At 39.7% G+C, this 14,237-nt stretch overlaps 1 protein-coding gene across 3 annotated transcripts in view; it reads right to left on the bottom strand.

Moving 5' to 3' along the window:
* The window catches only part of LOC146809527 (immunoglobulin superfamily member 1-like), an 828,174-nt gene that overhangs the window by 196,645 nt on the left and 617,292 nt on the right, over nt 1-14,237 (bottom strand). Inside the window, exon 7 of one of the 3 annotated variants that reach the window (XM_085616356.1) lies at nt 1,597-1,663. The exons of the other annotated variants lie outside the window; for them this stretch is intronic. Within the exon in view, the coding sequence (XP_085472482.1) occupies nt 1,597-1,663 (67 nt within the window). The remainder of the gene's footprint in view (nt 1-1,596; nt 1,664-14,237) is intronic. 3 annotated transcript variants of the gene reach the window in all.

Here is a 14,237-nt window from a genome sequence, read left to right as displayed (position 1 = left end):
TCTGGGTGTTGATCGCAGCCTCAGTCGCCCCCGCTTGACCGGAGGGAGATACAGGAAATCCTGCTGGTACGCGTTATTGTCCGTCCAGCTGTGGCAGGAGACCGGGCCTGCAACTCACCGCCGGCGCGTGAGATGAGAAAGTGTCCCTATTCGGGCGCCATTCATGTGGTAAATAAAATTCCTTTACCGGGACTTAATTTGATATATAAACATAATAAAATAGCTCAGTAAAATGAGAGGCAGAATCCGTGGTATTAGAGGTTCGGAATGGGCTTTATTCCAGTGATCGATTATAATCGGTTGCTCCAAGTTCCATCACCACGGAGGTTCAGGAAGTGAAGTACATACATTATTGACATGAAATGACTTTTATAGATCATACATTACAATGAAGCGAGTGCAATAGGCGTAACAATTGATAAGGAAAATGACGATTTATCTGCGTAACCGAAAATGGGTGTAATAAAGAGTAAAAAGGAACATAATTGGTTATGATGTCACATATAGGTGGATCTATAAGATAATACTTGGCATAGATGCGCGCGCAGCAGCATGACGTATGATTGACGTGCAACTAGGGGGTGAAGGGGACTTGACATTTAGCTCTACATGTGGAGACAAGAAGTCTGGGGGGTCAAGTCAACCTAATCCCAAATCATATCTAACATCCTATGTTTAAAGAACTATGTTATCCACAAAAGAAGGACTCTCGAACAGAATCTATTCTATACTGACTGTGCGTGCGTGTACAAGCGTCTAAGTGTCTACACTAAATGCGAGGGGATAGGAATCTTCCATAGTAACAGGGCTATGAATTACTTGTATAAAGACAGAGAAGCCGGGCCTTTTGCTTGGTAACTGGAAGAATGTTTACTTAAACTACTAGGCAGGAATGCATCGGCTGAGGGGGAAGCAGATAATTCGAAGGTGAAATACAGTTCTTGGCAGAGAATAGGCTGATGTCAGGCTTCGTGAGCCGCGCAGAGAATGAGACAAAGTTCATGGTCACAGATGCAGGCTCAGACTGGAGCTTTCAGAGGCAGAAGGCAAGAAGAGTTTGATGACAGAATCAGGGCCTACTTGCCTGGACTGTAAAATGGCATAAGTGAACCATATAAAGCCGGTGGCCTTTCATATTTAGGAATGGAATATCCGGCCTATTCATGGCGGATCTGACAGAGGACATGTTGACGGTGGACGCACATGTATTTGCGTCTTCATAACTGGAACTGGAGGGAAACATACATGTACTTGTAACATGCACATAGAACCGTTGGGGTCCAAGATAGGGGACATAACTGACCAGAAAAATCCATATTTCCACAGTGTTATTAACTGTAACATCTAAGAAAAGCCATCTACCGTTAGTGTCTTTAGATTCATTTTGTAAATGAACAGTCAATGATTAATGGAACAGAATAACAACACCATTCTTATTACTGTCAGCTGGGCAGCGAACAATTTCGCCCACCCAGTGTTTACATAATGAAGGCAAATCTTGTAACCTGTGGTGTGATTCTTGTAACAAAGCAATATGACATTTCAATTTAGCAAGGTGGGACAACACTTTCTGCTTCTTAACAGGGTTATGCATACCTTTTACATTCCATGAAATGATGCGGAGACTTTTCATAGGTAAGGTTCGTAGAAAGGTAAACAACCCCTAGATATAACAGGTGCAGGAAAGATATTAATTAAACTATGAAGATTCGCTAAAAAAGAGTGTAAGAAACAAAAGAGGATACAAATATGAAAAAAGGAAGGGAATGAGAAAAAGAGAATAGCAAAAAGGAGGACGAGTATATAACATCGCTTGGAATGACAAAAGAAGTGAGCGAAAAGGTGAATATAAAAACACCGTTATGAAAGAAGGAAAAAAGAACAAAAAACTCAGTGCAGAAAAGGACCCAGGAGGAAAGAGAAGAAAAAGTAAAGAAAGATAAAGGAAAAAAAGTTGGGAGAGAAAGCATATTCGCCAATTAAGAGATAGAAAGAAAAGGATGACTAGCGAAGAGGGAAAAGAGGGAAAGAAAGAAATCAAGGGTGGGGAACATAGTCTCCCAAGAAGAGATAGGAGAAAGAAGATGACAAAAAGCCCGAAGGCTTTAGTCATAAAGAACAATGGGCCATATGTATGACAATACATTTTGCGATTCTCAAATAGCGATTTTTTGCGAATCGCTATTTGAGAATCGCAAAACGCTATGTATGTAGGATGTGCAAATAATTTTGCGAATACTACATATTCCTTAATTGCGAATTGCAAATTGCGATTCGCAATTAAGGAATACCTTCCCATTCATTCCTATGGGCCTAAAGGCCCATAGGAATGAATGGGAAGACATTCTCAATTTGCGATTCTCAATTAGAGAATCACAAATTGATAATGCAAGGGTGCTAGGGTGTCAAAAGGACGCCCTGTTGCACCCCTGAAATGTGCATGTGTGCACATGTGGCACACATACATGCCCTAAGGGCATGTATGTACGCCACATGGCACTTTCAAAAATGCAAACAAGGGAATTTTTCAGAGAAATCGCAAATTACCATCAACTTGAAGTTGGTGGTAATTTGGGATTCCTTAAGGTCAAATGGCACTTTTTCTGTGCCTCTTACATTGCATTTAAGGAATAGCAAATTCCGATACCTTAAATGCAATCGCAAAATAAGGAATCGCAAATTTAGTGATTCCTTATTTTGAAAGGCAGTATTTCTTTAATACATACCACTGAGCCAAATAGCGATCGCAAACGCTGAAATTCAGCAAATTTTGGCATTTGCGATCGGAATTTGGAATGATACATATGGCCCAATATGAAGAAGAACATTGACATGTGAGGGGGGGCGACGAGGAACAAGACAACCACGCAAATAAAGAGACACCGAGAAAAGAACAAGATTACCTTCTAAAAATAGATATAGAAAAGGGAGAAATTCCAAAGGCAAGTGGTAAACTAATGGAACAGAAGGAAGGGAACTGATGGAGCAGGAAAAACACAATTTTGTATACCTCCTTTATTTTGCATGAAATTAATTACGTAATCATTCTAAGTATTAACTCGTACTAATTAGTTTGGAGTGGAACGAGTAATCAACTTTTACACCTTGATAAACACGAGATGCATGAGGGACTAAAATGCGAACTGCATGGCAAACAATTAAATAATTAACTGTGGTACGCAAACTAACCTTAGAACGTGGTGAAATAGAGAAATGCACGATTCATGTCGCTTTTGTGATGGTTTGTGCTTCCAGTGCTGCGGAATGGTGAGTATTATTGCTTTAAATGTTGCTACAAGCTAGGGAAATACTAATATCTACAGGGATTAGCATGGGATTAAACATTAGCATCTTCATTTCTATATTCTAATTACTGTTATGTCTGTTTTTGCTTAAATTGGCATTCTGGCCTGCTAGGCCGCAGTACTTAAAATGGAGCTCCAAAGGTGCCGCCGTCATGTGAGCGCGATAGCTAGTGCGCAGAATCGGATGACTCTGGAGATCTCCAAGTGACCTCAGCCCGAACCAGTGTGTTCCTTGTCAAGGATAGGAACATGGAGGGTTGCCAAGTGATGAATGGTGTGAACTACCAAGGGGACAATAAAGGGCCTGTACGAGGAGACTTGCTTGTTGTTACTTCGGAACTTTTGCCTGTGAACCACAGAAAAAGATATACAGTTGTTCTCTGCCATGTCAGGTCTCATGCGAAAACAGGCGAACACGAGAAAACTCTGAGAACTTACAAATTGAATTGGATTAGCCAATCAGAACACTTCATAACCCTAAATTGTTGCACATTGACCTGAAGTAAGAGGGAAAAGGGTATAAAAGACCCTGATCTGCCAAAGGGGGGTGGTTCGTTGGGCTGATCGTCTATGGCGTTGGGTCTGTGTTGAACTGACCAAGATTTCACTGGTGTACCTTGGGTTTCTTTATAATTTGGGAAAGCCGCTTCATCTGATGATTGATTATTGCTGCGGGTTGGACAGTTTATGTTGGAGATTGAAGCCATGACTTTGAATATTGCATCCCTGTGATTGGAGGGTCAACAACTTTGAGATTTTTGGTAAATATAATGCAATGCAAAATCTATACTTATTCTCTTAAAATTTGATGTCACATGTTTATTCCATAGTGCCTGAATGCTAAATTAATATTAGATAAACAAAATTTGGATTAATAAAAAATGAGTTTGTGGATCTTTAATTAGGTACTGATGATTAATCAAATGTTTCCGAGGCTTTAATTGTGTTTCAGCTGGTTCTAAATCACCATCAACAGTCCAAATAATTGGTCCGTAGACCAAGTGGTGGAGTGCCTTGATGTTAAAGTCAGGAGTCTATAGGTGCAAATGTATATAATGCATATAATGTAAAGAAATGTAATCCTGATAGGTAATAAGGTACCCACATGTCCAGCGCTTTTTCTCCTGTGTACAGATTCGAGTGAGAGAAATGTGTGTTGGTGTTATGGGCCCCACCATTGAATGAATGTATGGATGAGTTAGTGTGATGACGAGTCTGTGACATAGGGAGAATATGTAAATTTGCCCTTTCGGCTGGAGCAGTTTTCTTGGTAGCAGAGTAATGGTTTTATTGTATTGGTTTGGTGATTATTGATTTATGTTAAACACTTTGGGCCCAATTCACAGAACTAACTTAAGACAAAATCCTAAACTTACTACCATTTTGGTATTCACAGAAGGCACTTACTCATTTTGGTATTCACAGAAGGCACTTACTCATTTCGGTATTCACAGAAGTTAAGAGTCCTAACTTTAGGACTCCCAAATGCCTTCTGTGAATACCGAAAGCCTTAAAATTAGGAGTTTTCTCAGTTTAGTAGTAGTATAGTTAGGACTCCTAAATGCCTTCTGTGAATACCTAAAGTCTTAAAATAAGGATTTTTCTCAATTTAGTAGTAGTACAGTTAGGACTCCTAACTCTAGGACTCCTAAATGCCTTCTGTGAATACCGAAAGCCTTAAAATTAGGATTTTTCTCAGTTTAGTAGTAAAGTTAGGAGTCCTAACTTTAGGACTCCTAAACTGAGAAAAATCCTAATTTTAAGACTTTCGGTATTCACAGAAGGCATTTAGGAGTCCTAAAGTTAGGACTCCTAACTTCTGTGAATACCGAAGTGAGTAAGTGTCTTCTGTGAATACCAAAATGAGTAAGTGCCGTCTGTGAATACGAAAATGGTAGTAAGTTTAGGATTTTGTCTTAAGTTAGTTCTGTGAATCGGGCCCTTTATGTTGAGTTGAGTTGCGTTTTATGTTGTGAAAAGTTTGAAGACTTCAGGGAAGTAGGAAGTTGGTTGACCTGTATGTAGACAGGGTAAATGCGTGGCAAGTGAAGTCGCACAGCGCATTGCCCGGTTTCAAGGTTGTAACATCGTTGTGTGTTATCGGTAGGGACATTTACTGTATGAATGTGTGTAAGTGAAATAGCAATAGGTTCTCTAGTGAAACTCTGGCCTTAATTCTCAGGAGCATTGTAGCCTCCACATGTGTTTTATCCCCAGAGAAACGGTTAGCCTTTTTGCTTGTTAGAAGGGTAAGGTAGAGGGAAGTGCTACTTTATCGGCGAAACTGAATAATTCTGTGGTAGGGTAGAGGTAAGCGCTGCCTACTGGAAATACAGAATTCTTGTGCAAATGGACAAAACTATCCCTTTGGTTTAGCGAAACAGGCAATGGAGATGTTTTATGTTGTTACTAACAGAGATTGAGTAAAGAAAACATACAAAAACATTTGCCGATAAAATTTGTAAAGGAGGGGTCAGCAGAAGCAGGAGTAGCGAGATAGGCTGGCGTCAGAAAAACCGCGCTGGGATTGGAGAATTACCGGTGCGACGTAGACGCCCATGATTGGTCCCTTAGTGTGAGTCGCGCTAGGATTGGAGAGCTTCAGGAGTGACGTAGACGCCCAGGATTGGTGCGTTAGTGTGAGTGGTGCTGGAATTGGACAGAATAAGGAGAATCCGTGAAAGAAAATCATGGTTTGGGAAACTCAAAAATATATTTAAGAAGGATAAGCCGATTGTAACTAGGGAAGGTCAGATACTTCCTCCACCGAAATCGCCTGCATCTTTTATTGTAGCGAAATATGTATACCATACATGTATCTGGTTGGAAAATTGGGCAAAGTATACCAAAGAAGATGGGGTACTAGCGTTTCCAGAAAGTGGTTCATTTAGTTTGCCTGTATTGCGCAATTTAAGAGAAAGGATGATGAGGTTAGAACCGAAACCCAGAACTACCCAATTCGAGGCTTTGACTGAATGGGAAGAAGAGATGTATGAAAGGGAAAGGCATCGGAGTGGAAGAAGGTACAATTACATGTTTGGTAGACATTGTGGTCAAGAAAGTCATGATGACAGAATGAGAAGATGGCGGAATGCGAATGACTGATGGTATGTTTCCTCTGAGGAATACTGAAGAGACAAGTGGCAGAAAATGTACAGAAAAGAGAAATAATACAGGGTCAGAAGGTTATAGATATGGTGTGAGTGAATCGGAGGATGAAGTGCTGGAGGACATGTTTTATAAAAATCCTACCCCGTGTCAACCGAATTCTACGTTACTGACGCCGAGTGCGCCGGTAAAAGTAAATAAAAGTTTTGAGCAAACGCCACCTAATTTGGGAAAGATTCATCCATTTAAAGATTACGAAATGCCACAACCCGTTAGAACTAGAAATGAAAATTCAGTCGAGTTAGCTAGAACTACACTGGAATTAACTGAGAAAATTAGAGAGTTAACTAAGAATATGGAAGCAGTGACCGTACCTGTAACTATAGGGCCGGTGATGCCTGTCTTTGATAAACAGAAAGATAGTGAGCATTGTTTAACAGTTCCCTACAATTGTGGTAGACAAATAGAGACAGAAAGAAGTGGTTCGGTAGGAAATGCATGGAACAATGTGGCAGGAACATCTGGTTTGAGTACTACTAAAAATTTGACTGTAAATCAAAGCCCAGCAAGTAAAACACTTATGACAACAGAATCAGCAACAGAAACCCCGGAGAGAAATACGGATAAAATAAGAAGCGAGACGTGCCCTGTAAGTCCCACTTCTGAAGAATTAAGTGATTGGTTAAGAAGTTTACAGAGAAAGGATACAGAACCACAACTTTTAGATGTAGCGAAATTAAAGGTAACATTAGAGGAATTAATCGTAGGAACTATTCCAACAGTCAATGATTAATGGAACAGAATAACAACACCATTCTTATTACTGTCAGCTGGGAAGCGAACAATTTTGCCCACCCAATGTTTACATAATGAAGGCAAATCTTGTAACCTGTGGTGTGATTCTTGTAACAAAGCAATATGACATTTCAATTTAGCAAGGTGGGACAACACTTTCTGCTTCTTAACAGGGTTATGCATACCTTTTACATTCCATGAAATGATGCGGAGACTTTTCATAGGTAAGGTTTGTAGAAAGGTAAACAACCCCAAAATATAACAGGTGCAGGAAAGATATTAATTAAACTATGAAGATTCGCTAAAAAAGAGTGTAAGAAACAAAAGAGGATACAAATATGAAAAAAGGAAGGGAATGAGAAAAAGAGAATAGCAAAAAGGAGGACGAGTATATAACATCGCTTGGAATGACAAAAGAAGTGAGCGAAAAGGTGAATATAAAAACACCGTTATGAAAGAAGGAAAAAAGAACAAAAAACTCAGTGCAGAAAAGGACCCAGGAGGAAAGAGAAGAAAAAGTAAAGAAAGATAAAGGAAAAAAAGTTGGGAGAGAAAGCATATTCGCCAATTAAGAGATAGAAAGAAAAGGATGACTAGCGAAGAGGGAAAAGAGGGAAAGAAAGAAATCAAGGGTGGGGAACATAGTCTCCCAAGAAGAGATAGGAGAAAGAAGATGACAAAAAGCCCGAAGGCTTTAGTCATAAAGAACAATGGGCCATATGTATGACAATACATTTTTGCGATTCTCAAATAGCGATTTTTTGCGAATCGCTATTTGAGAATCGCAAAACGCTATGTATGTAGGATGTGCAAATAATTTTGCGAATCCTACATATTCCTTAATTGCGAATTGCAAATTGCGATTCGCAATTAAGGAATACCTTCCCATTCATTCCTATGGGCCTAAAGGCCCATAGGAATGAATGGGAAGACATTCTCAATTTGCGATTCTCAATTAGAGAATCACAAATTGATAATGCAAGGGTGCTAGGGTGTCAAAAGGACGCCCTGTTGCACCCCTGAAATGTGCATGTGTGCACATGTGGCAAACATACATGCCCTAAGGGCATGTATGTGCGCCACATGGCACTTTCAAAAATGCAAACAAGGGAATTTTTCAGAGAAATCGCAAATTACCATCAACTTGAAGTTGGTAGTAATTTGGGATTCCTTAAGGCCAAATGGCACTTTTTCTGTGCTTCTTACATTGCATTTAAGGAATAGCAAATTCCGATACCTTAAATGCAATCGCAAAATAAGGAATCGCAAATTTAGTGATTCCTTATTTTGAAAGGCAGTATTTCTTTAATACATACCACTGAGCCAAATAGCGATCGCAAACGCTGAAATTCAGCAAATTTTGGCGTTTGCGATCGCAATTTGGAATGATACATATGGCCCAATATGAAGAAGAACATTGACATGTGAGGGGGGCGACGAGGAACAAGACAACCACGCAAATAAAGAGACACCGAGAAAAGAACAAGATTACCTTCTAAAAATAGATATAGAAAAGGGAGAAATTCCAAAGGCAAGTGGGAAACTAATGGAACAGAAGGAAGGGAACTGAAGAAGCAGGAAATACACAATTTTGTATACCTCCTTTATTTTGCATGAAATTAATTACGTAATCATTCTAAGTATTAACTCGTACTAATTAGTTTGGAGTGGAACGAGTAATCAACTTTTACACCTTGATAAACACGAGATGCATGAGGGACTAAAATGCGAACTGCATGGCAAACAATTAAATAATTAACTGTGGTACGCAAACTAACCTTAGAACGTGGTGAAATAGAGAAATGCACGATTCATGTCGCTTTTGTGATGGTTTGTGCTTCCAGTGCTGCAGAATGGTGAGTATTATTGCTTTAAATGTTGCTACAAGCTAGGGAAATACTAATATCTACAGGGATTAGCATGGGATTAAACATTAGAATCTTCATTTCTATATTCTAATTACTGTTATGTCTGTTTTTGCTTAAATTGGCATTCCGGCCTGCTAGGCCGCAGTACTTAAGATGGAGCTCCAAAGGTGCCGCCGTCATGTGAGCGCGATAGCTAGTGCGCAGAATCGGATGACTCTGGAGATCTCCAAGTGACCTCAGCCCCGAACCAGTGTGTTCCTTGTCAAGGATAGGAACATGGAGGGTTGCCAAGTGATGAATGGTGTGAACTACCAAGGGGACAATAAGGGGCCTGTACGAGGAGACTTGCTTGTTGTTACTTCGGAACTTTTGCCTGTGAACCACAGAAAAAGATATACAGTTGTTCTCTGCCATGTCAGGTCTCATGCGAAAACAGGCGAACACGAGAAAACTCTGAGAACTTACAAATTGAATTGGATTAGCCAATCAGAACACTTCATAACCCTAAATTGTTGCACATTGACCTGAAGTAAGAGGGAAAAGGGTATAAAAGACCCTGATCTGCCAAAGGGGGGTGGTTCGTTGGGCTGATCGTCTATGGCGTTGGGTCTGTGTTGAACTGACCAAGATTTCCCTGGTGTACCTTGGGTTTCTTTATAATTTGAGAAAGCCGTTTCATCTGATGATTGATTATTGCTGCGGGTTGGACAGTTTATGTTGGAGATTGAAGCCATGACTTTGAATATTGCATCCCTGTGATTGGAGGGTCAACAACTTTGAGATTTTTGGTAAATATAATGCAATGCAAAATCTATACTTATTCTCTTAAAATTTGATGTCACATGTTTATTCCATAGTGCCTGAATGCTAAATTAATATTAGATAAACAAAATTTGGATTAATAAAAAATGAGTTTGTGGATCTTTAATTAGGTGCTGATGATTAATCAAATGTTTCCGAGGCTTTAATTGTGTTTCAGCTGGTTCTAAATCACCATCAACAGTCCAAATAATTGGTCCGTCGACCAAGTGGTGGAGTGCCTTGATGTTAAAGTCAGGAGTCTATAGGTGCAAATGTATATAATGCATATAATGTAAAGAAATGTAATCCTGATAGGTAATAAGGTACCCACATGTCCAGCGCTTTTTCTCCTGTGTACAGATTCGAGTGAGAGAAATGTGTGTTGGTGTTATGGGCCCCACCATTGAATGAATGTATGGATGAGTTAGTGTGATGACGAGTCTGTGACATAGGGAGAATATGTAAATTTGCCCTTTCGGCTGGAGCAGTTTTCTTGGTAGCAGAGTAATGGTTTTATTGTATTGGTTTGGTGATTATTGATTTATGTTAAACACTTTGGGCCCAATTCACAGAACTAACTTAAGACAAAATCCTAAACTTACTACCATTTTGGTATTCACAGAAGGCACTTACTCATTTTGGTATTCACAGAAGGCACTTACTCATTTCGGTATTCACAGAAGTTAAGAGTCCTAACTTTAGGACTCCCAAATGCCTTCTGTGAATACCGAAAGCCTTAAAATTAGGAGTTTTCTCAGTTTAGTAGTAGTATAGTTAGGACTCCTAAATGCCTTCTGTGAATACCTAAAGTCTTAAAATAAGGATTTTTCTCAATTTAGTAGTAGTACAGTTAGGACTCCTAACTCTAGGACTCCTAAATGCCTTCTGTGAATACCGAAAGCCTTAAAATTAGGATTTTTCTCAGTTTAGTAGTAAAGTTAGGAGTCCTAACTTTAGGACTCCTAAACTGAGAAAAATCCTAATTTTAAGACTTTCGGTATTCACAGAAGGCATTTAGGAGTCCTAAAGTTAGGACTCCTAACTTCTGTGAATACCGAAGTGAGTAAGTGTCTTCTGTGAATACCAAAATGAGTAAGTGCCGTCTGTGAATACGAAAATGGTAGTAAGTTTAGGATTTTGTCTTAAGTTAGTTCTGTGAATCGGGCCCTTTATGTTGAGTTGAGTTGCGTTTTATGTTGTGAAAAGTTTGAAGACTTCCGGGAAGTAGGAATTTGGTTGACCTGTATGTAGACAGGGTAAATGCGTGGCAAGTGAAGTCGCACAGCGCATTGCCCGGTTTCAAGGTGGTAACATCGTTGTGTGTTATCGGTAGGGACATTTACTGTATGAATGTGTGTAAGTGAAATAGCAATAGGTTCTCTTGTGAAACTCTGGCCTTAATTCTCAGGAGCATTGTAGCCTCCACATGTGTTTTATCCCCAGAGAAACGGTTAGCCTTTTTGCTTGTTAGAAGGGTAAGGTAGAGGGAAGTGCTACTTTATCGGCGAAACTGAATAATTCTGTGGTAGGGTAGAGGTAAGCGCTGCCTACTGGAAATACAGAATTCTTGTGCAAATGGACAAAACTATCCCTTTGGTTTAGCGAAACAGGCAATGGAGATGTTTTATGTTGTTACTAACAGAGATTGAGTAAAGAAAACATACGAAAACATTTGCCGATAAAATTTGTAAAGGAGGGGTCAGCAGAAGCAGGAGTAGCGAGATAGGCTGGCGTCAGAAAAACCGCGCTGGGATTGGAGAATTACCGGTGCGACGTAGACGCCCATGATTGGTCCCTTAGTGTGAGTCGCGCTAGGATTGGAGAGCTTCAGGAGTGACGGAGACGGCCAGGATTGGTGCGTTAGTGTGAGTGGTGCTGGAATTGGACAGAATAAGGAGAATCCGTGAAAGAAGTGATTCGAAGAGCTTAGTTGATTTAAGAACTTAGAAAAATAAAAATGATGTACTACGATCCACCTGAGAAAGAGAAAAAATTATGGTTTGGGAAAATCAAAAATATATTTAAGAATGATAAGCCAATTGTAACTAGGGAAGGTCAGATACTTCCTCCACCGAAATCGCCTGCATCTTTTATTGTAGCGAAATATGTATACCATACATGTATCTGGTTGGAGAATTGGGCAAAGTATACCAAAGAAGATGGGGTACTAGCGTTTCCAGAAAGTGGTTCATTTAGTTTGCCTGTATTGCGAAATTTAAGAGAAAGGATGATGAGGTTAGAACCGAAACCCAGACCTACCCAATTCGAGGCTTTGACTGAATGGGAAGAAGAGATGTATGAAAGGGAAAGGCATCGGAGTGGAAGAAGGTACAATTACATGTTTGGTAGACATTGTGGTCAAGAAAGTCATGATGACAGACTGAGAAGATGGCGGAATGCGAATGACTGATGGTATGTTTCCTCTGAGGAATACTGAAGAGACAAGTGGCAGAAAATGTACAGAAAAGAGAAATAATACAGGGTCAGAAGGTTATAGATATGGTGTGAGTGAATCGGAGGATGAAGTGCTGGAGGACATGTTTTATAAAAATCCTCCCCCGTGTCAACCGAATTCTACGTTACTGACGCCGAGTGCGCCGGTAAAAGAAACCATGATAAATAAAAGTTTTGAGCAAACGCCACCTAATTTGGGAAAGATTAATCCATTTAAAGATTACGAAATGCCACAACCCGTTAGAACTAGAAATGAAAATTCAGTCGAGTTAGCTAGAACTACACTGGAATTAACTGAGAAAATTAGAGAGTTAACTAAGAATATGGAAGCAGTGACCGTACCTGTAACTATAGGGCCGGTGATGCCTGTCTTTGATAAACAGAAAGATAGTGAGCATTGTTTAACAGTTCCCTACAATTGTGGTAGACAAATAGAGACAGAAAGAAGTGGTTCGGGAGGAAATGCATGGAACAATGTGGCAGGAACATCTGGTTTGAGTACTACTAAAAATTTGACTGTAAATCAAAGCCCAGCAAGTAAGACACTTATGACAACAGAATCAGCAACAGAAACCCCGGAGAGAAATACGGATAAAATAAGAAGCGAGACGTGCCCTGTAAGTCCCACTTCTGAAGAATTAAGTGATTGGTTAAGAAGTTTACAGAGAAAGGATACAGAACCACAACTTTTAGATGTAGCGAAATTAAAGGTAACATTAGAGGAATTAATCGTAGGAACTATTCCAACTGAAAAATTAAAAGCATATTAGGATGAGGAGCTAATGTTCCTCTGCAAAAGTATAACTTGGAGAGTGAGAACTTTGCATGGAAAATTAGAAGAGACAGCAAGTGAAATGGGAATTGATTTTGAGAAAATAAGATCATTACAGAAACTGTATAGGGTAGATTTTTCTGAAAGGGATATTGAAAACTTGAATACTACAGGGAGATTGACTCAAATTAAAGAACTGCTTGCCTTGCTAAGGAAATGGGGTGATGTAGATAGGTGGAAGAGTAGATGGTTCCGAAAGAGAGAGGAAACTACGGATAAGGCTTTTTCAGCATTTCCGGTGCCAGTGGTAACCGAATGTCCCATGAGGGAAATCCCAGTAGGGGGTTATGTACATGTTCCTTGGACTAGACAAGATATTTTGTCATTTACCAATGATTTTCCGAGGTTAAGAGAAAAAACAGTTGAATGGTATAGACAGGTGGAAAGATTTGTTAAACTGTCGAAAGTGTTGTGGATAGATCTGAACGGTCTTTTTGATATAATTGTACCTGCAGATTTATGGGCAGAATGTAAGATTACAATAGATTGGCCAACGCAAGAGTATCCGAGGGATCCTAAGACGGGAGCCCCTGATCCAAAAGTAATGAAATAATATGATCAGGTAATTACTTTTTTAAAGAATATAGTACCTCCAAAGGAAACTGACTGGGTAAAAATTGACAGAACTCCCCAAGAGGCTAAAGAATCTGTTCATGCATACTATGAAAGGTTGTTGCTAGCTTTTAAACAATATAGCGGAGATGAGAAATTAAGCGAAAAGGATCTGAGTCATTTTGTGTATGGGTTTGTTTATGGTTTAAAGCCTGAGGTTAGTGAAATGATCAAACAACATACAGTAGATTGGCAGAATAAAAAGATATATGAGGTGTTACGACATGCAAAATATTTTAGTGATGAAATTGAAGCTAAACAACGTAAACTGAAAGAAAAGGCAATGTGGGCACAAGTTAAGGTAGCGGAGCGACAAGAAGCCCAGCTGATTGCGCAAGCTAATGGCATGGGCCAAGCTAAACAAAAGCCTAAGATTGGAAAAGGAAAAGGACAGGTCAACCTAGAGGAAGCTAAAAAGAAGTGGCCATGTCATAATTGCGGAAAATTAGGGCATTGGAAATC

The sequence above is a fragment of the Triturus cristatus genome, chromosome 7 (assembly GCF_964204655.1).
Source record: "Triturus cristatus chromosome 7, aTriCri1.1, whole genome shotgun sequence".
Classification (NCBI taxonomy): Eukaryota; Metazoa; Chordata; class Amphibia; order Caudata; family Salamandridae; genus Triturus; species Triturus cristatus.
This window is presented reverse-complemented; position numbering and strand designations above follow the sequence as displayed.